Raw genomic sequence first — 21,674 nt, 5'->3', positions numbered from 1 at the left:
CCCTGCACAAACGTGAAATGCAATGAAATGATTATGGGTCAGGAAATATAATGCCATCATGCCAATCTCCAACACTGTGCAAGGCCAGGGGGAGTGCACACTGAAACCCATCTGCTATTTTAAAATCCATATTAACAAGCTTAATAGCTTATTCAAAGAGCTAATTGTTTGGAGATTTTCATTGCATGCTACATTATTTAGGCAAGAGAGTGGGAGTTCTTTACAGCAGATGACGTGGCACAAGGGCAGAAAAAAATGACTTGCCATCAGGACTAAGCAGCATGCCTCAATGACTATTGTCCAGTGGCTCTGACATCCATCATTATAAAGTGATCATTTGAAAGGCTACTCATGGGACGAATCAATTCCAGCCTCCTGGAAAACCTGGATCCACTACAGTTTGCCTACCGCTGCAACAGGTCCACAGCAGACGCCATCAACCTGGCCCTTAACTCAACCCTGGAACACTCAGGTAAGAAAGACATCTATATCAGACTCCTATTTATTGATTACAGCTCAGTCTTTAACACGATTATTTCCATGAAATTCATCTCAAACTCTTGTGGCCTGGACCTCGGCACCTTCCTCTCCAACTGGATCCTGAACTTCCTAATCCACAGACCACAATCAGTAAGGATAGCTAACAGCACCTCTTTCACAATCATCCTCAACAGTGGTGCCCCACAACGCTGTGTTCTCAGCCCTCTATTATACTCCTTATACACCCATGACTGTGTGGCCAAATTCCCCTCCAATTTGATTTTCAAGTTTGCTGATGATACCAATGTAGTGGGACAAATCTCAAACAATGACGAGACGGAGTACAGGAATGAGATAGAGAATCTGGTGAACTGATGTGGTAACAATAGTCTCTCCCTTAATGTCAACAAAATGAAGGAGATTGTCATCGGCTTCAGGAAGCATAGATGAGAACATGCCCCTGTCTACATCAACAGGGACCAAGTAGAAAGGGTCAAGAGTTTCAGGTTTTTAGGTGTCCACATCACCAACGACCTTGTCCTGGTCCCCTGATACCGACACTATAGTTAAGAAAGCCACAAATGCCTCTACGTTCTCAGAAGGCTAAGGAAATTTAGCATGTCAGCTATGCAGCTATGACTCTCACCAACTTTTACAGATGCACCGTAGAAAGCATTCTTTCTGGTTGTATCACAGCTTGGTATAGCTCTTGCTCTGCCCAAGATCGCAAAAACTGCAAAAGGTTGTGAATGTAGCCCAATCCATTTCACAAACCAGCCTCCCATCCACTGACTCTGTCTACATTTTCCGCCGCCTCAGCAAAACAGCCAGCATAATTAAAGACCCCATGCACCTTGGATATTCTCTCTTCCACCTTCTTCCATCAGGAAAAAGATACAAAAGTCTGAGGTCACGTACCGACCGATTCAAGAACAGTTCTTCCCTGCAGCCATCAGACTTTTGAATGGACTTGCATTGCGTTATGTTGATCTTTCTCTACACTCTAGCTATGACTGTAACACTACTTTCTGCACTCCCTCATTTCCTTCTCTATGAACGGTATGCTTTGTAGGGTGTGCAAGAAACAGTAGTTTTCACTGTATGCTAATACATGTGACAATAATAATTCAAATTCAATCAAATGGCTACATGTAATATCAGATTCTGCTGGTGAAGGTGGCAGCATCTGCATGTTTTTCTAACATCATTTATTGACTCTTATTGAGCCTTTGATGAGAAATAAAGACAGATAGCAAGGGATGGGTTTAAATTGGCAAATACTCCTTTTCTGTACGTCATCCTGGACTTCTCTCCTGATTGGGCACGAAGGCACCCCTTGAACCATTAACTGGCCTCTTTCTTGCAGGGTGGTTGCTAATCGGCCACACAATAATCTGAAATGACAGGCAGGAGTGAATGGTCCACTCACTTTTCGTTCTTTCTCTCTCACCCCAAGCCAAAATGTAAAACACAGCCCAGTAGATAAGTGATTTTTTCTTACATTATGTCTGGTAAAGAAAAAGAAAACTGTGATGATGAAGTCAACATCTTAGGTGCAGCAGATGCACATCTACCAAATAACATATCAAATTTTATGCTGGGAGGTTTTCTCTTCAGCTGAGCAAAGACGTATATACTGTAGAGGTAGATTTCCTCCATCTCACGACAATATTTTATGTCCTTCAAGTGTATTAAGAAGCAGATGCATAATGTTTTTTTTAAAAGTTACTTCCCAAAACAATCATCCCATGACAGTGTAACATAATGAGCTAATGCTTCCAAGCTCAACTCCCTCATACAGCTGCACTCTTATCAATTCCTTTCATTCAATCCTTCAAACTTTATTTCATCCAAGCTTGTTTCATCTTTATTGCATTCGATTTAAAAATTTTTAGTTTATTCAAGCTCTTGACATTCCATATTCCTCCCTGCTTTTTGCTAACGTTTCACTATACGAAGGCTAAATTAAAAAAGTAATATATGCCTTGTGTTTTACCTGTGTGATGGAGTTGGTTGAATGGGGTTAGAAAATTGGAATCGATAGCTATAGCAAGATTTAGATTTTATTAATTTTTGCATCAACTTATTTTCAATATTTAATTTAGTTATGTTGCAACATTCATGCAGTTCTTTTTTAAATTGGGCTCAATATTTTCACTTAGTTTTAGCTAGGGTATTCAACTTAAGTTATCAAGGAGCAAACAACACCAGATTGTGTGCGCATTTCATTTTCAAAATGTTTTATTTATGCATTGTATTTTCAGAGAGATTTTGTAGTTTTGTCAATTTGTATTTATCTTTACACACTCATAGTACATGCAACATACAAATCTCTTAATAATTCAGCAAGTTGCTCCAGGGAGTAGATGAGTCATACAGACAAGGAAGGTCTTGAATTTGACCCCTAGTCTGTGCTGGATTAACTGATCCTATTCAGGTTATGGCACGGTTCATGTATCTGGTCACTATCAAATGTCAGTTTGGACTTCGTGTCGCTAAGTGTTAGCTGGCAACAGGAATAGGTTTGGCTGTCATTCCCCCTGCTAACATTCTCCAGCAAGCCTAATAAATAAATAATAGCTAGCTGGGCATGATAACAAAGGAAAACTGACATCCTAACACCATCCCCAGTGAGGGCATAGATTTAAAGTAATGAGCAGGGGATTTGAGGAAAAGCTTTTTCACTCAAGAGGAAGTGGGAATTTGGAACTCTGCCTGAAAGGGTGGTATATGTGGAAACCCTCACAACATTTAAGAAGCAGTTAGGTGAGCACTTGAAATGTCATGGCATACAAGGCTGCAGACTAAGTGCTGGAAAATGGGATTCGAATAGATGGGTGCTTTCTGATCTGCAAAACTACAAAAACGAGAAAGATGACAAGAAGAAAGTTGTTTAAACATTCTCAATTTTGTCCAGATTGCGGGTAGCGAAATAAGGCAACTGTGAAAGCCCACGATTTTCTACTGTAAATTATAAATTCTGCGAAGTCTGAAGTGGCTATTACTACCTCCAATAACTTCAATGAATCTTGCATATAACCATACCCCAATCCTTTCTACATCTGCTAATGAAGTTCTTCATTTTGCATAGGATTCATGTTTCTCTTACTGTTCTCTCATCTACCAAATTAAAATCCCTCCTTCACTATGTCTAACAAAAAAGTAGGTAAACAAACTTCCAAGAACAAGATTGCCAAAAATAGTCTAACTCATTCCTGGTTTTTCTCAAAGGAGTAGAACTAAGCATCTGCCTTTCCAAAATGGTGTTACTGAGAACTACAATTCATCACTTTGGAAGCCATGAATAGAGTGCAATATCCATACCAATTCAAGGAATAGCTCAGTGGTTGTTCCATATTTGACTACCCTTTAACATTTTTGTGTAAGTTAGAGTAGTACAATAACCGGCAGCAAAATAAAACTGCAAACAATTGTCCTCCTAGTCAATTCTAATACCTAACAAACTATAAACCATTGAAAGAAGCTGCAATGTCACCAATTTGTTTTTACAGAATGTATCTTTTATTTGTTGATGAGGTATAGACATTGCTGGTTAGACCAGCATTTATTGTCTGTTCCTAACTGTCCATGAGAAAGTAGTGGTGTGCTGCCTCCTTGAACTGCTGAAGACCATGTGGTGTAGGAACACCCACAAGTGCTGACAGGGATGGAGTTCCAGGATTTTGACTCAGCGACTGTGATAGAATGGCAGTTGAGCTCCAAGTCAGGATTGTGTGTGACTTGAAGAAGAACTTGCAGGCAATGGGACTGCATCCCTTCTGTTGTCCTCCAGTGCACTAAAGGTCATGGGTTTGGAGCAGTTCACCACTGCCTTCGTAGGGGTAACTAGGGATGGGCCTAAATACTGGCCTAGATGGCAATACCCACATCCCTCAAACGAATAAAAAAAAAAGTGCTTTGACAAAGCCTTAGTGAGCTGTTGCAGTGCATTGTGTAGATGATACATACTGCTGCCACTGTGATAGTGGAGGGAATGAATGTTGAAGGTGATGGATGGGGTGCCAATCAAGTGGACTGTTTTGTACTGGATGGTATCAAGCTTGAAGAGTGTTGGAACAGCACTCATCCAGGGCAAGTGGGTTTAAATTGATGATAGTAACAATGAATGGGTAACTGCTCTGGCGCATTATTTCAGGAGGACTTCAATAATGCTGACACTGCTGAAATAAAGGTCTCCAGGCAGAACAATCAGAATCCTGGTATGAAAACGTTTTTAAATTGTAACAACCAACACTTCTCCTCACAATAGAAATTGAAGGGGAGAATTTTGTTTTCCATCTGGCTTTAAGACACACAGGTGTCATTTATTGAGCTAACGTCATTCAGATAAATAAACATAACTCAAACTGCATGCTGCATCACTTCAGTATAATTTCATAGTAAACATTTCTTAAAACCATGACAGATTTATATTCTATACTTCACCTTGGGAGTGTTTAAATTTGACATTAAATAGCCAAAGTAATTTTTTTCCTGAAATAAGCAAAACATGAAAAATTAAGAAATATATTAACAAAGGCATGAGTCAGACATTCAGTTCCTTGAGACTGTTCCACTGTTCAATGAGATCATGGTTGATCAATATGGCAGCTTCATTCACCTATCTTTGCTCTGTCTCTCATGTGGTTACCAAAATAAAATCTAGCAGTTTTGAACCTTTCATTTGGCCAGCATCCATAGCATTTTGAGGGAAAGTTTCAGATGTCCACTCCCCTTTGCATTAATAAGTGTTTTCAAAAATCATCCCAATCTGGTTAACATGAATCTTGTTCTGGAGGAAATAGTTTCTACCTATCCCATTAAAATTTTTAATCATCTTAAACTGCTCAATTGGATCACTCCTTCGCTTTCTATCTTTGAGTGAGCAAGCCTAGTCTAAGCAATCTATCCTCATAATTCATCCTTTAGCACGTCCTAACTGCACAGTCCTTGTTAAAATAAAGTCTCTCCTTCACACTGAGCACCCTTTCTCCATCTTGTGTGGTATATCATCATCAATATTCTGCCCAAAGGCAATTCCTTGGCTTACAGTAGTTTTTCCATACTTCTCTCTATCCTGTGCGAGTCTTTTCATTTGCTAAACGCTTCCTTCAATTTTCAAGAAAAAAACAGAAGAAGATGAAAGTTGAATCTTGGGATGACAAGATTCAACTTCCATCTTCTTCTTCTGTTTTTCTTTGAATCCTTCACTCCATAACATTTCTTGCCACTCTGGTTCCTCTTAAGATGTGCTCTAGCCAGACTCTCCCTGTTCCTAATTACACTCAATAAATTACTTTGTTTGTTCACTCTCCAGAGCACGTCAGCATGTTACTTTTTCTGTCCAATAGATCCTTTCCATTCTCCTCCAAACCCACATGTCAAAGGTCCAAGTCTGACATCCATACAAAGCTCTCCAAATGAAGGAGCAGTATCACCATGTGAAATGGGATACATTCAGAACAGTTCTAGCATCTCAAAACTGGACATTCATGAGGCTCTGTGAGCCATCAGCCACAGCAAATTTGCATTCAACAACAACCTGTAAATTCATTGACTGATATATCCTTCAACCTATCATTATCATCAAGAGATCAAACCTGGTTCCATGAAAAGTGCCACACCAGAAACAGCACAAGGAATACTTAAAAATGAGGTGTCACCGTGGTGATGTTACGACACAGGACTACATGTGGAAACAGCATGTGAAAGACAAAGCTAAACCATCCCACAATCAATAGATCAGGTCAAAGCTCTGCAGCCATGTTAACCCCTGTTATGAATGGCGGCGAACAATTAAACAACTAACTGGAGAACGGGGAGGCACATTCTCAACGACGGGGTAGTCCAGCACATTTGTGCAAAAGAAAAGGCTAAAGCAATTGGAACTATCTTCAGTGTGAAATGCTGAGCAGATAATCCACTTCGGCCTCCTGCCGGGGTCCTGAGCATCACAGATGCCAATCTTCAGCTAATTCGATTCACTCCATGTGATAAAAAGAAATCACTGATGGTATTGAACACTGCAAATGCTACGGGCCCTGACAAGGTCCTGACAATAGTACTGGAGTTCTATGCTCCAGAACTAGCTATTCCAATCCAGCCACAAAACTATCATAAGGACAGAAATTGAAGTATTTGCTGATCACTGCACTATTTTCTGCAGCATTCACTGATCTGTGCATAAAGAAGCAGTCTGTGCCTATATGCAGCAAGGCCTGGACAACATTTAGGTCTGGGCTGATAAGCGGTGAGTGACATTTGCATACAAGTGCCAGGCAATGATCATCTCCAACAAGCGAGAATCTGACTTTCTCCCTTGACATTCAATGGCATTACCATTGCTGAATTTCACACTAACATCCAAGGAGTGTCCAATGACCAGAAATAGGTCATTGCCTGGCACCAGCTACATAAATAGTGTGGCTACAAAAGCAGATCAAAGGTTGAAAATTCTGAGCACAGTAATGCATCTCGTGACTCTCCAAAGTCTGTCCAACATCTATGAGGTATAAGTCAGGTATGTGATGGAATACTCTCCACTTGCCTGAATGAGTGCAGCTCCAACAACACAAGGACAGGACAGGACAAATCAGCCCATTTGGATGGCAGCCGATCCAATAGCTAAAACACTCTCTCTCTCCCACTACCAATGCATAGTAACAGCAGTGTATACCAGCTACAAGATGCACTTCAGCAGCTCACCAAGGCTCCTTCAAAAGCATCTCCCAAAACTGCAACCCCTACCTGCTAGAGCAACAAATGCATGAGAACACTGTCAACTGCATGTTCCCCACCAACACAACCTTCACTGTCACTGGATGTCCTTGAGCACCTTTTAAAACAATATTTGGCTTAGCCAGGCACCAACATCGCATGAAAGAATAAAGACAAAATTAAGGTTACTGCTAATATCATGCTACATGGATCTGCAACAACTATTCCACTGTAGCCTTAAGCCAAAAATAGTGTTCCTGAATTTACATTTACTTCAGGTTGCAATGTTCTAACAAAAAGAGAGAAGTGGAGTCTGAAAAGTTTTAAGGGGTGCAGCAATTGCTAATGCATAGGTTAATAAATCATTCATTGATATGCATTTTGCTGCTTCAGTGCTGCGACAATTCTAATCCTTCTGCTTTCAATACTATAGCTTAGTCTAATAGCATGTAGATTTATGCTCGAGCCACTCCAGAAATAAAGGTTTCCCTTTCTACACAACCTACTGTGTATTTTCCTCCATTTTTTTGCTTTGTAAATGTTAAAATTTCCTTCCCTTGTTCTGCAGCATCTCTTAGTCAGGTCCCATGTCATTTCCAGTCTTGCTAAAGCAGAATTACAGCAGTTCCCATGCAGAGGGCGTGCTTTGCCAAATATGAATAATTTAGAATTCTTTTTAAAAATACATGCAATTCCATTACAGTAAGTACATTTCTAATGAGTGGAAGGGGAGACCTACATCGGTTTTTAGTCATACTGACTTTACTTTTAAACTATCATGACCTACTTGAAGAAGTTTGCTTCATGAATGCTATCAAAACTGACAACAGATTTACTTCATAGATTTCGTCTGAGCTCAAAAAAAAACTTAAAATTGTACAGTATCTTTAGCCACATAAAAATGTTCTATGGTCCTCTATAGGGAGAGAAAGAAATCAGAAAAACTGCTGAAAAAAATATATTTTTTGTTAAAGCTTTTCATTTAGCACCCATCAGAACAATTAGCAAAAATATGAAATGTAAAAGGAACAATTTAGAACAGAGTACTGATTGGTTGGCACATGGACTCTGAATGGTAGAGGTATTGTCATTACACAGAATATACCAGTTGATGGTGACTAACAGTTAATTGTCAAGTAACTTGTTTGAAATTTAAACCAGACAGCTTGACTGATTGGTCAAGAAATTGCACTGGGGAATGAACGAGTGAATGGTTCTCACTTACTTTGTTTAGTTTAAACAGGCACAATTATACAATTTCTTTCTGTCTGCAAAGAACAGGGCCCTATGTAGTAATATGCATAGCTTCCAGTGCATGCCTCTACCAATCATAATCCATTTGCCAGTCAGCCATGCAGTGTAACCCACTATTTTGTTTACAGTTGGCACTTTTACAAATTGTCCTGTTGAATGAAAGGTGAAAAGCTTTGAAAAAAAAAACTGTATTTTACCAGCAATATTGAAGTTCTATACTACCTAACAATTATTATTTCAAATAATTTGGGGAACGTGCATCAAGCCATGGAGGTCAGTTCGAGAAAGAATGACAGAAGGTTTGGTCAGAAAGACACTTTTTGAAATGTTTATAATCTGTTGGCAATAACACTTGTCTTCAGGGTAATATGCTCAATGCATCTGGGTCCAGTTGTTGATCAGCAAGATAGAAAAAGGAGGGCATGTGTGCAAAAGCCATTGTTCCAAAGTATACCTAATTAACCATGATTCTTGAACCTTTATGCCCAGAGAGCATTCATTAGGAAAATGTGAGCACACAGCTCATCATTTTCAGGCTTGATTTCAAAATCATCCAAATGAATATCACTCAATGCTCCAAAACCACAACACAGAAACTGAAATGACTGCCAGAATCATTATCACAAAATAAAGGTTAAAATAACTGCATTTAGCAAATTACTACTTTAATGTCTCCTCATTCAATAAAGGGTGGGCAGGGCAGGGAGAAAAAAGTGTCTTCAATATTCTCTTGATTTAAACAGGGGATCAGAATAAATCTGCAAACAGGAAATGAGTTACATGATTAAGTCCCACACACACCAAAAGAGATGAATGACCAGCTAATCTTTCCTGGTGAACTAATGAGTAATGATTATTAGCCAGTACACCAGACGTCTCAACCTCTTTTAAAATAATGTTATGAGAGCTATTACATGAACCCAAATGGGTAGATGGGGTTTTAGTTGAATGACTTGATGCAGCATTCCCTGCACTATAGTGAAGTTTCAGCCAACTTCAGCAGTTTCCAAACTGCGGTTCTTGACCCCAATTAAGGATCACAAAAAGGGTTGCAAGAAGTAAAATTATGTTAATCTCCTCTGATTTTCAAAATAAATGAATGAGAAGATGAAGTGCATGTTGTGACAACACACATACTACATTTAATTTTGGAAACATGCCTCACCAATATTTCTTTGTGATATATTTTACTGATTCCTCCACTGCACTCCACTCTAAAACAAAGGCAGTCGATTTATCGATTTCTGAGGATCACAGAATCCCTATAGTGCAGTAGGAGGCCATTCAGCCCATTGAGTCTGCACCGACCACAATCCCACCCAGGCCCTATCCTCATAACCTCCACATATTTATCCTATTAGTCCCCCTGATGCTAAGTGGTAATTTAGCATGATCAATCAATGTAATCTGCACATCTTTGGACTGTGGAAGGAAACCCACATAGACATGGGGAGAATGTGCAAATTCCACACAAACAGTGACTCAAGCCAGGAATAAACCTGCATCCTTGGTGCTGTGAGGCAACAGTACTAACCACAGTGCCACCGTGCCGCATTTTTTTTTCTGATTACACTAGCAGTCAAATGAATGCAATGACTTCTGTCCTGGAAGCAGTCTAGCAAGGAAAAATTATAATTTCTTCAAAACATCTGTGGAAATTGTTATTACTTTTAAGTGCGTTTGAAAGGGACTTGAGACTTTGCATCATTTGTAACAGATCATTTGCAATTTTCCTGGATAATTAGAAGTACTGATGCATGTGAGCTGGTAATGCTTTACATGGAAGCAGAAGGAAGTTAAGAAAGAAGCCAGGCGGCTGGCAGAAATGAAGGGGATCTCTACGTAGAGCTGCTGGATGGTGAAGGCAATCAGTACACAGATGCAAACAGAGAGAAAGCGAACAGGGACAGAAAAAAGGATACACAGAATCTTTTTGAGAAGAAGTTCAAAAGTCAGTTTTTCTGTTTGTCAGGAAAGGAAGTAGGAGTTCTTGGAGATAATGCAAAAGCTGACTAAAAGGGTCTGAATCCTGGAATGCTGCATGAGTAGCTCAGAGATGCTGACGATCTGGATGTTTTCCCAGAAATAGCCAAACCACGAACCAAGGTGTTATTGGTTGGTTGGCTGAAATCCAACTCTGGAAAGATACAAGATTGGCACGGTCATAACCCATGGAAGAGAACTGAGCCTTGCTGATGATAAATCATAGCCATGAAACTCAAAGGTGAAAGCTGTTGTCAGATGGGACTCCTGGCCTTCCGTATGAATAAAGATCAGTGTATTTGGAACTGTGTAGCTATGTGATGCTAAACAAACTGAAGAGCAATGCTTTGATTGCATAACACGCATCTTGGTTGTATTGACTGTTTAAAGTGAAATTTACCCTCTTATCTCAAATATCACTTACCTAAAAATTCAAGTCTAATTTGTGTTGGATTTAATTTGTTTGAAAGAAAAAGCCATAAAAGTGAAATCTTGTAATTTCTTCAGTTGGGGACTGTTTAGTACTTTTGGTTTACAGTTCTCCCCTCAAGGATTGTATCCTCTTTTAAAAGCCACACCTAAGTGACAGTCATACTGATAAGTAATGGCCCTTGTTTCTAACTACAAAAACAATTTTATGCAGAGCTTGCACCTCCAGCTGATTCCGTTGCAAATGAAAACCCAGAAAGTAAGAAACATGACTGTGACTATGACGAGGCCTTCCTGAACATGAGTTCACAAGTGTTTTTGCCAAACCCAAAGGAAAGTCAAAATACCTCATTTGTCTCAAGTTCCTGTCCAGCAAAACAATGAAGCCAAATAAAGTGACAACTGGAAACCAGTCAGTGGGAAACCATCAAAAAAATCAAGATAATTCCTTCAGCATCGATCGGCTAACGATGCCAATTTTGTTTTTACTTGCTAAGAAAGCACATCAAAATTAGTCATTCCACTAATGATGTTAAATAAACACAGAATTCATTTAGCCAAGCAGAATATAATCAGTTCTATAATCCAAAACAAAACTTAAAATGAGGAGCAGAAGAGTAAAGAGAAGAAATTCACTGGACTGAAACACAGTGATTTATTCACATACAGCAGTCATCTTTCTGCACATGCCATTCATAAACACTGAAGAGACCAACTAGGAAATCTCACGAGTGGGATTTTTGGTCAGACCTAATATGGAGTATGAAATTCAGTTTTGGACATCATTGCTGAAACTTGGACTTTGAACAGAGTACAACGCAGATATATTAGAAGGAGAACAGGACTTAGTGAGTTAAAGTACAAGCATGAACTGCATAAACCTGGCTTGCATCCTCTTATGCTGAGAATGCAGAGGCGTGATCTAATTGAGGTGTTTGAACTTTAAAAAGGATTGGATATTGTAGATGTGAAGAAACTATTTGATCACTTAGGCAAATCAAAGAGGGCCTTTCAGGAGTGAAAATAGAAGGCGCATTTTCTACACCATGGGTACTGGAAATTATGAACTAATTCCCCCAAAAGGCTCTAGATGTTATGACAATGAGAACTTTTTTGATTTGATTTGTCACATGTATTAGTTTACAGTTAAAAGTATTATTTCTTGTCCAATATATGGTCAAAGCATGCGGTACATAGAGAAGGAAAGGAGAGGGTGCAGAATGTAGTGTTACAGTCATAGCTAGGGTGTAGAGATGGGATCAACTTAATACAAGGTAAGTCCATTCAAAAGTTTGATGGCAGCAGGGAAGAAACTGTTCTTGAGTCAGTTGATATGTGTCCTCAGATTATTGTACCTTTTTTCTGACCGAAGAAGATAGGAGAGAGAATATCCCAACTGCGTGGACTCCTTGATTACGCTGGCTGCTTTTCCGAGGCAGCGGAAGTCTAGACCAAATCAATGGATGGGAAGCTAGTTTGCTTGATGGACTGGGCTTCGTTTATGACTCTTTACAGTTTTTTGCGGTCTTGAACAGGTCAGGAGCCATATTAAGTTGTGATACAACCAGAAAGAACACTTTCTATGGTGCATCTGTAAACGTTGATGACAGTTGTAGTGGACATGCCAAATTTCCTTAGTCTCCTGAGAAAGTAGTGTTGTGGTGGGCTTTCTTAACTGTAGTGTCGGCATGGGGGGACCAGGACAGATCATTGCTGATCTGGACACCTAGAAACCTGAAGCTCGTATCCACTTCCATTGCATTCCCATTGATATAGACAGGGACATGTCCTCCACTATGCCTCCTGAAGTCGATGACTATCTCCTTTGTTTGTTGACATTGAGGGAGAGATTATTGTCATTGCGCCAGTTCACCAGATTCTCTCTCATTCCTATACTCTGCCTCGTCATTGTTTGAGATCTGACCCACTACGGTGGCGTCATCAGCAAACCTGAAAATCGAGTTGGAGGGGATTTTGGCCACACATTCATCAGTGTATAAGGAGTATAGGAAGGGGCTGAGGACACAGCCTTGTGGGGCACCACTGTTAAGGATGATTGTTAAGGAGGTGTTCCAAGACTGAGACAGATTGCTTTTGTCAGGTTTGGGCATCGCGGTGGATAAATAGAGTTTATGAACTGTTCAGACATTCTGACTGGAAAGACAGGGTCATGGGACTCAATCACCCCTCCTGTTTCTTTGTTCCCGTCTCTTTCCGCAATACCGCTCAGCAAAAGGCTAAAATTACATGTAGTGTTCTATTTACTTCCAATCTAATAAAGTGCTAGTCTGCATAATTAAAAGATAGAATTAGGCTTTTCAAAGGGGAAACCTCCTTGGAGAGGTGCAACTTCCTACCACCACAGAGATATTTCATTCCCCTGCCAACTTCCCTGCTGTAGGGTTATCAGCATGTGGGAGGCAGATTACCCCGCCTCTGCCAGTCTGTTACACCAGGCTAGGGACGGCATCTTACAGCAGCAAACTGTGGGGCCTGCTGCATTGGCAGGAAGCCAACAGCTACTCAGCTGACTGAAGAAAGTAACATATTTTCACTGGAACAAATCACATATTACCACTAGGGAATGCATGACCACACTTCTGTTTGATAATTATAGCTCTTAAATCCTCTCTGCCATCAGCAGGGAGCAGAGGTCCAGCCTCTGAACTGGACAAATGGTGCAAAAACTGAGGTATTATTTTCATCATTGGCATGTTATTTGCAAACACCTGCTCTCCAACATAAGGGGAAAAACAGGGACACAAATGAGAGCATTCTAGCCCTTTCTACCACAAATCTGCCAGAATAATATTAAAATGAGCACGGAAAACTCAAGACCATTGCCCAAAGGAATAAGGGCAGGATAAAATTAATTGGCCTAATACATTGTGCCTTTTAAACATGAATGGATTTGACATAAAAATGTAAAATACTTTAATCAGAAACAGTAACTGATTTACAACCAGATGTGGTCAACTTCAATTATGCCACAAAAACCTTTAATTTGTTGAAAAAGGTTTGAAAACTATTTTGGACACAGGGCATTAGAATAATATAATAGGTAATAAAGCTTACCTGTTCCAACCAGACATCAGATTCTTCATCTGAAGCCCACAGAATCATTGTTTTGTCCATTGACGCAGACAACAAGGACATGGGTTGTTCAAGTCTGCCATCTGTCGGAAAAGCAAGTATATTCATCAGTTAAAAGGTTAGGGCACTGGCAGAACTCCCCATGCTCTTGTCTGAATAGTGCTGAGGGATCTTTAACATCCATCCATGAGGCCAGAAAGAACCTCAGTAAAATCCATCCAAGCTTTGGCAATCTCAACTGTGCAACATTCCCCAAGCATTGTACTGAAGAGCCAGCCTTAATGTTTGCTCACATTTTTGCTCTCCCCACCTTAACAAGACACTGAATACTCATCAGTTCCCTGAGCATTATAAAGAAAAACCATACACTTTCAAACATCTTACACAAACACTTGCAAACTATAATTTCAAGCCACGTATTCAGTTTAGTTATGAGTTTAGTTTTCTTCTAGTTTGAACACAAGATCTGATGAGGAGTCATCAACCTGAACCATTAACTCTGTTTCTCTCTCCACGGATGTTGCCTGACCTCCAGAATGTTTCTTTTATTTTTATTTCTGTATTATGGCAGTATTTTGCTTTTGCAATTTCAATAGGTTACATAAGCCACAGTGCAGGAAAACCAGTGCTTCTTCGCATAAGGCTGGTTAGTCCTACTTCAGTCACTGGCAAGATTTTAGAGTTCATTATTAAAGATGAGATCGCAGAGTACGTGGAAGTGCATGATAAAAATGACCCAAGTCAGCAAGACTTTGTCAAGGGGAGGCCTTATCTGACAAATCTGTTAGAGTTCTTTGAGGAAGTAACAAGGAAGTTAGATAAAGGCAAACCAGTGGACGTGATTTATTTAGATTTCCAGAAGGCCTTTGACAAGGTGCCACGTAGGAGACTTAAATAAGTTAAGCATCCATGGTGTTAAGGATAGAATCCTGGCATGGATAGAGGAATGGCTGACTGGCAGAAGGCTGAGAGTGGGGATAAAGGGATCTTTTTCAGGATGACAGCTGGTGACTAGTGGTGTGCCTCAGGGGTCAGTGCTGGGACCACAACTTTTTACAATATACATTAACGATTTGGAGGAAGGAACTGAAGGCACTGTTGCTAAGTTTGCAGATGATACAAAGATATGTAGAGGGACAGGTAACATTGTGGAAGCTGGGGGTTGCAGAAGGACTTGGACAGGTTAGCAGAGTGAGCAGAGAAGTGGCAGATTGAATACAACATGGAAAAGTGTGAGGTTATGCACTTTGAAAGGTGGAATGGAGGCATAGGCTATTTTCTAAATGAGAAAATGCTTAGGAAAACAGAAACACAAAAGGACTTGGGAGTCATTGTTCAAGATTCTCTTAAGGTTACATGCAGGTTCAGTCAGCAGTTAGGAAGACAAATGCAATGTTAGCATTCATGACAAGAGGGCTAGAATAGAAGAGCAGGGATGAACTCCTGAGGTGGTATAAGGCTCTGGTCAGAACCCATTTGGAGTACTGTGAGCAGTTTTGGACCCATATTGAAGAAAGGGTATGCTGGCCTTGGAAAGGGTCCAGAGGAGGTTCACAAGAATGATCTCTGGCTTGTCGTATGAGGAACGGTTGAAGACTCTGGGTCTGTACTCAAAGTTTAGAAGGATGAGGACGGACCTTCTTTAAACTTACAGAATTCAAGGGCACAACCTTGAAATGTGCCCTTGAGGGGACATTTCAAGGTTGTTCCCTCAAGGGCACAACCTCAGGCTAAAGGGACAATCCTTTAAAACAGAGATGAGGAGGAATTTCTTCAGCCAGAAGTGGTGAATCTGAAGAACTCTTTGCCACAGAAGGCTGTGGAGGCGAGGTCATTAAGTGTCTTTAAAACAGAGATAGATAGGTGCTTGATTAATAAGGGGATCAGGGTTATGGGGAAAAGGCAGGAGAAGGGGAATGAGAAAAATATCAGTTATGATTGAATGGTGGAGCAGACTCAAATGGGCCGAGGGGCCTAACTTCGCTTCTACGTCTTATCGTCTTCTAATGGGAAACACTCAAACGTAAATGCAAAATTAGAAACTTGCAAGCCTCTTAATTTTATGCATTTCCTTAGCCAATTAAATTGAAGAAACCTTTCCTAGACAAGCAGAAGCCAGATTAGGACATGAAATTTAGCATATTTAATCTAATGGATTTTCACAGTAACTCCGAATCATACAGCGCAGAAGAGGCCCCCCGGCCCATCGAGTCCGCACCAAGACATTAGGAACACCTGAAATCCCACCCAATCCCATCTACCAGCACCTGGCCCCTAGCCCTGGATATTATGATATGCCAAGTGCTTATCCAGGTACTTTCTAAAAGCATGTGAAGCAACCCACAATTTATTGCACTGTTAATGCAACCCTACTTGTGACTAATAAGTAAAATAGATGAATATCATATCATTATCAAAATAAAGATTGAAAAAAATACACAAAATGCAAAATAGGGGCAGAAGAAAGCCATTCATCCCTCCAGCCTGCTCCACCATTCAATACGATGATGGGCAATCTGTTTGCATTTCAAGTTCCACATTCCCATCTATCGCCAATATCCTTTGATTTCCTTGACTAATAAGACTATCTAGCTCTGCCTTAAAAATGTTCAATAACCCCACTTCCACCACCTTCTGAGGCAGAGTGTTCCAAAGTCGCATAACCCTCCAAGAGAAAAAAATTCTCATCTTTGTCCGTTAAGAGCAACCCCTCATTTTAAAAGTGCCCCTCGTTCTGAACTCACCACAAGAAGAAACATCCTTTCCACATCCATCTTGTCAAAACTATTCAGGATCTTATATATTTCTATCAAGTCACTCCTCACCCTTCTGAACTCTCGGGGGGACAAGCTCAGTGAGTCTGACCTTTCATCATAAAACCTGCTATTTCCTACAGGCTTCTACAAGTGCACTGTAGAAAGCATTCTTTCTGGTTGTATCTCAGTTTGGTATGGCTCCTGCTCTGTTTAAGACTGCAAGAAACTGAATAAAGCCCAGTCCATCAGGCAAACTGGTCTCCCATCCAACAACACTGTCTACACTTCCTGCTGCCTTGGAAAAGCAGGCAGCATAATCAAGGACCCTATGCACTCCAGACATTCTCTCTTCCACCTTCTTCCGTCGGGAAAAAAGAACAAAAGCTTGAGGATACATATCAACTAACTCAAAAACAGCTTCTTCCCGCTGCTATTAGACTTTTGAATGGACCTGCCTCACATTAAATTGATCTTTCTCTAAATCCTAGCTATGACTGTAACACAACATTTTGAGCCCTCTCCTTTCCTTCCCTATTTATGGCATGCTTAGTCTGTATAGTGCATAAGAAACAATACTTTTCACTGTATACTAGTACACGTGACAATAATAAATCAAATCATTGATCTAGTAACTTTGTCTGAACCACCTCAAATGCATTTACATCCTTCCTTAAATAAGAAGGCCAAAACTACACATGGTATTCGAGATGTGGTCTCACCAATGCCCTGTATAATATTCTTTTATGTTCAATTTTTCTCATAATAAAGGGTATAATTTAATTAGATTTCATAATTACATGCTGTACCTGCATGTTAAATTTCTGTAACTCATGCACTAGAACACCTAGATCCCTCTGCACCTTGGAATTCTGCAATCGTTCTCTGTTAAATAATACTTTTTTATTCTTCCTGCCAAAGTGAACAACTACACATTTTCTTACATTATACGCCATCTGCCAGATTTTTGCATGCTCACTCAACTTATCTGTATCTATCTGCAAATTCCTTATGTCTTCTTCACAACATTTTTTCCTACCATCTTTTTGTCACCTGCAAATTTAGTTATCATTTCTCCCCTCATCTAAGTCATTGATCTAAATTGTAAAAAGTTGAGGCTCCAGCATGGACTCCTGTGGGACTCCGCTCATCACATCCTGCTGATCAGACAAAGACCCACTTATGTAAACTGTTTTCTGCCAACCAGCCAATCTTCTATCAATGCTAATATGTTGCCCCTGCACTCCTTGATCTGCTGCACATGTTACCCCTTCAAAGAACTCCAAATAAATTGGTTAAACATAATTTTCCTTTCACAAAATCATGCTGACTTTTTCTGAATACCTTGAGACTTCCCGAAGTGCTCGGCTATAATGTTAGTGACTGATTCTAACACCTTCCTCACAATTGACATCAAGCAAGCGGGCCTTTAGTTTTTATTTTTTTGCCTGTCTCCCTTCTTGAATAGGAGGTTATATTTGCTACTTTCCAGTCTGATGGAAACTTCCCAGAACCTAGGGAATTTTGGAAAATTAGAAACAACGCACCTGCTAGCTCATTAGCCACCTATTTTAAGACCTTAAAATTAAGTCCATTAGGAACAGGAGATTTGTCAGCCCGCAGTTCCATCAGTTTTCTCACTTCCCTTGTGACTGTAATTTCACCAAGTTCCTCTCTCTATTCCAGCTCCTGATTCACAGTTTCCTGATTTACTGAAATGTTTCTTGTATCTTCCATAGTGAAGACAGACACAAAACATTTGTTCATTTCATCTGTAATTTCCTTATTACCTGCTATTAACTTCCTATTCTCACTCTCGAGAGGACCAAAGCTCATTTACCTTGTTCTTTTCCTTTTTAGATACCTGTAGAAACAACTGCTACCCATTTTTACATTTCTAGCTAGCTTGCTCTCTCATTTATTTTCTTCCCCTGATTAATCTTGGTGGGTGGTGGGTAAGCATTCTTTATATTCCAACCAATTATTTGACTTGCTACTCATCTTTGTGCAATTTCATAAATTTGATGTTTTCTCTAACTTCTTCAGTTAATGACACATGATGGGTCCACCCTTGATAATTTGTCTTTATAGATGGAATATACCGACTCTGAAATATTCCTTTAAATGTCTGCCATGTTCTCTATTGATCCATCCCCTAGCCTGGTATTCTAGTTCACTTCAGCTAACTCAGCTTTCATGCCATTGTCGTTGCCTTATGTAAGTTTAAAATACAAGTCTTAGACTCACTGTTATCCCTTTCAAACCGGATTTAAAATATAATCATATTGTGGTTGTTGCTACCTAGGCATGCTTTTACTTTCAGGTCATTAATTAATCCTGTCATATTACACATTACCAAGATTAATATAACCTACTTTCTGGTTGGCTCCAGTACGTGCTGCTCTAAGAAACCATCTCAAAAGCATCCTATGAACTTCTCATCCAGGCAACTACTGCCAAAAGGTCATCTGGACTCGAAATGTCAGCTTTTTCTCTCCTTACAGATGCTGCCAGACCTGCTGAGATTTTCCAGTGTTTTCTCTTTTGGTTACTGCCAATTTGATTTGTCCAGTTTATTTGTAGATTAAAGTCACCCATGATTATTGTTATTTCTTATCACAAGCACCCAATATTCCTTCTCGCATACTTTGTCCTAGGGACCTGTAGACGACTGCCACTAGTGCCTGTAGACTACTCCCACTAGGGACAAAACTGGTCCACCAGTGCAAGTTCTAAATTGGGGCATTGCAAATTTTGATGGAATTAGACAGGAGCTTGCAAGGATTGATTGGGGGCAAAGCAACCTCGGCAAGTAGGAGGCCTTTAAAAGTGAAATAGCCATAGTTCAGGGTCTGTGTGTTCTTGCTAGAATGAACAGCAAGGCTGGCAGAAGTCAGGAACCCTGGATGTCAAAACATATTGAGGTTTTGGCCAGGAAAGAGGAGGAGGCATGGCTCAGGTACAAGCAGCTGGAATCAACGGAGGTGTACAGGGGATACAGGAGTATATTTCTGTACATTCCATATCACTGTAAAGGGCGGCACGGTGGTACAGTGGTTAGCTGCCTCACAGCAACAGAGATCTGGGTTCGATTCCTGGTTTGGGTCACTGTTTGTCGGGAGTCTGCACCTTCTCCGTGTCTGTATGGGTTTCCTTCCACAGTCTGAATGACGTGCTGGTTGGGTGCGTTAGCCATGCTAAATTTTCCCTCAGTGCGGCCAAACAGGCACCCGGAATATGGCAATCAGGAGATTTTCACAGTAACTTCATTGTAGTGTTATGCAAGCCGACTTGTGACACTAACAAGTAAACTAAACTAAACTATTCAAGATAGAAATTAGAAAGACAAAAAGAGGACATGCGGTAGCTTTGGCTGAGACAATTAAGGTGAATCCAAAGGGATTTTTAAGAATACTGAAGGAAAAACAATAACTAGAGAGAGAATAGGACCCCTCAAGGGCCAAAGTGGACACATATGCAGGAGGTGATCAAGGTTCTCAATGAATATTTCTCTTCTGTGTTTATCGTAGAGAAAGACATGAAGATTTGGGAACCTGGGAAATTTAGCGGCAATATATTGGGGACATTTCACACTACAACAGAGGAGGTAATGGATGTATTTAAATGTATGAAGGTGGATAAATTTCCTGGCCCTGACCAGGTGTATCCAAGAATACTGCACAAGGCTACAGAAGAAATTGTGGGAGGCCTGGCTGAGATACTTGCATCATCGTTAGCCATGGGTGAGGTACCGGAAGACTGGAGAATAGCAAGTGCTGTGCCCTTACTTAAGAAGGACTGCAAGGAAAAACCTGGGAATTATACACCGATAAGACTAACATCTGTGGTGGGTAAGTTACTAGAGAGGATTCTGAGGGATAAGATATATATGGTTCAATCAGGAGTAGTCAGCACAGCTTTGTGCATGGGAGATCACGCCTTACGAATTTGTTAAAAGCTCTTTGGTTGATGAGGCCAGGGAAGTAGACATAGTCTACATGGACTTCAGAAAGGCCTTTGATAAAGTTCCACATGGTAGACTGCTCTGGAAGGTTAGATCACATGGAGTCTAGGAAGAGCTGGCAAATTTGAGAGACAATTGGCTTGATGGTTGGAAACAAATGGTAATGGTGGAAGGATGCTTGTCACCTTGGAGGCCTGTGACCCTCAGGGGTCAGTGCTGGGTCCATTGCTGTTTGGTGTCTCTCAACGATTTGGATGAGAATGAACAGGCATGATCAGTAATTTTGCAGATGACACTAAAATAAGTGATATAGACAGTGAGGAAGATTATCAAAAATTGCAGCAGGATCTTGATCAGCTGGGGAAGTGGATTGAGAAATGGCAAATGGAGTTCAATACAGCTAAGTGTGGGGCACTTCTGAAGCATCTTGGAAAGTCAAATCAAGGTAGGACTTTCACAGTGAATGGTAGGATCTTTGGGAGTATCGTGGAAGAGAGTAACCTTGGAGTTCAGGTGCAGTTTTCTGAAGGTGGAGTCACAGGAAGATAGGGCAGTGAAAAAGGCTTTTGGCATGCTGGACTTCATCAGTCAGGGCATTAAGTATAGAAGTTGGGGAGTTATGTTGCAGTTGCAAAGGATGTTGGTGAGGCCACACCTGGAGTATTGTGTTTGATTTTTGTCGCCTTGCTATAGGGAAGATGTTATTAAACTGGAAAGACTGCAGAAAAGATTTACAAGGATATTGCCAGGACTCAGGGACTGAGTTATGGAGAGAGAGAGTGAACATGCTAGGACTTTTTTCTTTGGAATGTAGGAGACTGAGGGGTGATCTTATAGAGACGTATAAGGTCATGAGCGGCATGGAAAGGGCAAATGCACTTAGTCTTTTTCCAGGATTGGGGAATTGAGAACTAGAGGGCATAGGTTTAAGTTAAGAGGGGAAAGAATTAATGGGAACCTGAAGACTAACTTTTTTTTAAACACAGAGGATGGTGTATGTG

The 21,674-nt window shown here is 40.4% G+C and overlaps 1 protein-coding gene across 1 annotated transcript in view; it reads right to left on the bottom strand.

The window, feature by feature from the left end:
* elp2 (elongator acetyltransferase complex subunit 2) overlaps window positions 1-21,674 on the bottom strand; it is a 146,531-nt gene that overhangs the window by 82,232 nt on the left and 42,625 nt on the right. Inside the window, exon 10 of the mRNA XM_080208010.1 lies at window positions 13,939-14,039. Within this exon, the coding sequence (XP_080064136.1) occupies window positions 13,939-14,039 (101 nt within the window). The remainder of the gene's footprint in view (window positions 1-13,938; window positions 14,040-21,674) is intronic.

This window comes from Carcharhinus amblyrhynchos, chromosome 2 (assembly GCF_965287045.1).
Source record: "Carcharhinus amblyrhynchos chromosome 2, sCarAmb.v2.hapA, whole genome shotgun sequence".
Taxonomy (NCBI): Eukaryota; Metazoa; Chordata; class Chondrichthyes; order Carcharhiniformes; family Carcharhinidae; genus Carcharhinus; species Carcharhinus amblyrhynchos.
This window is presented reverse-complemented; position numbering and strand designations above follow the sequence as displayed.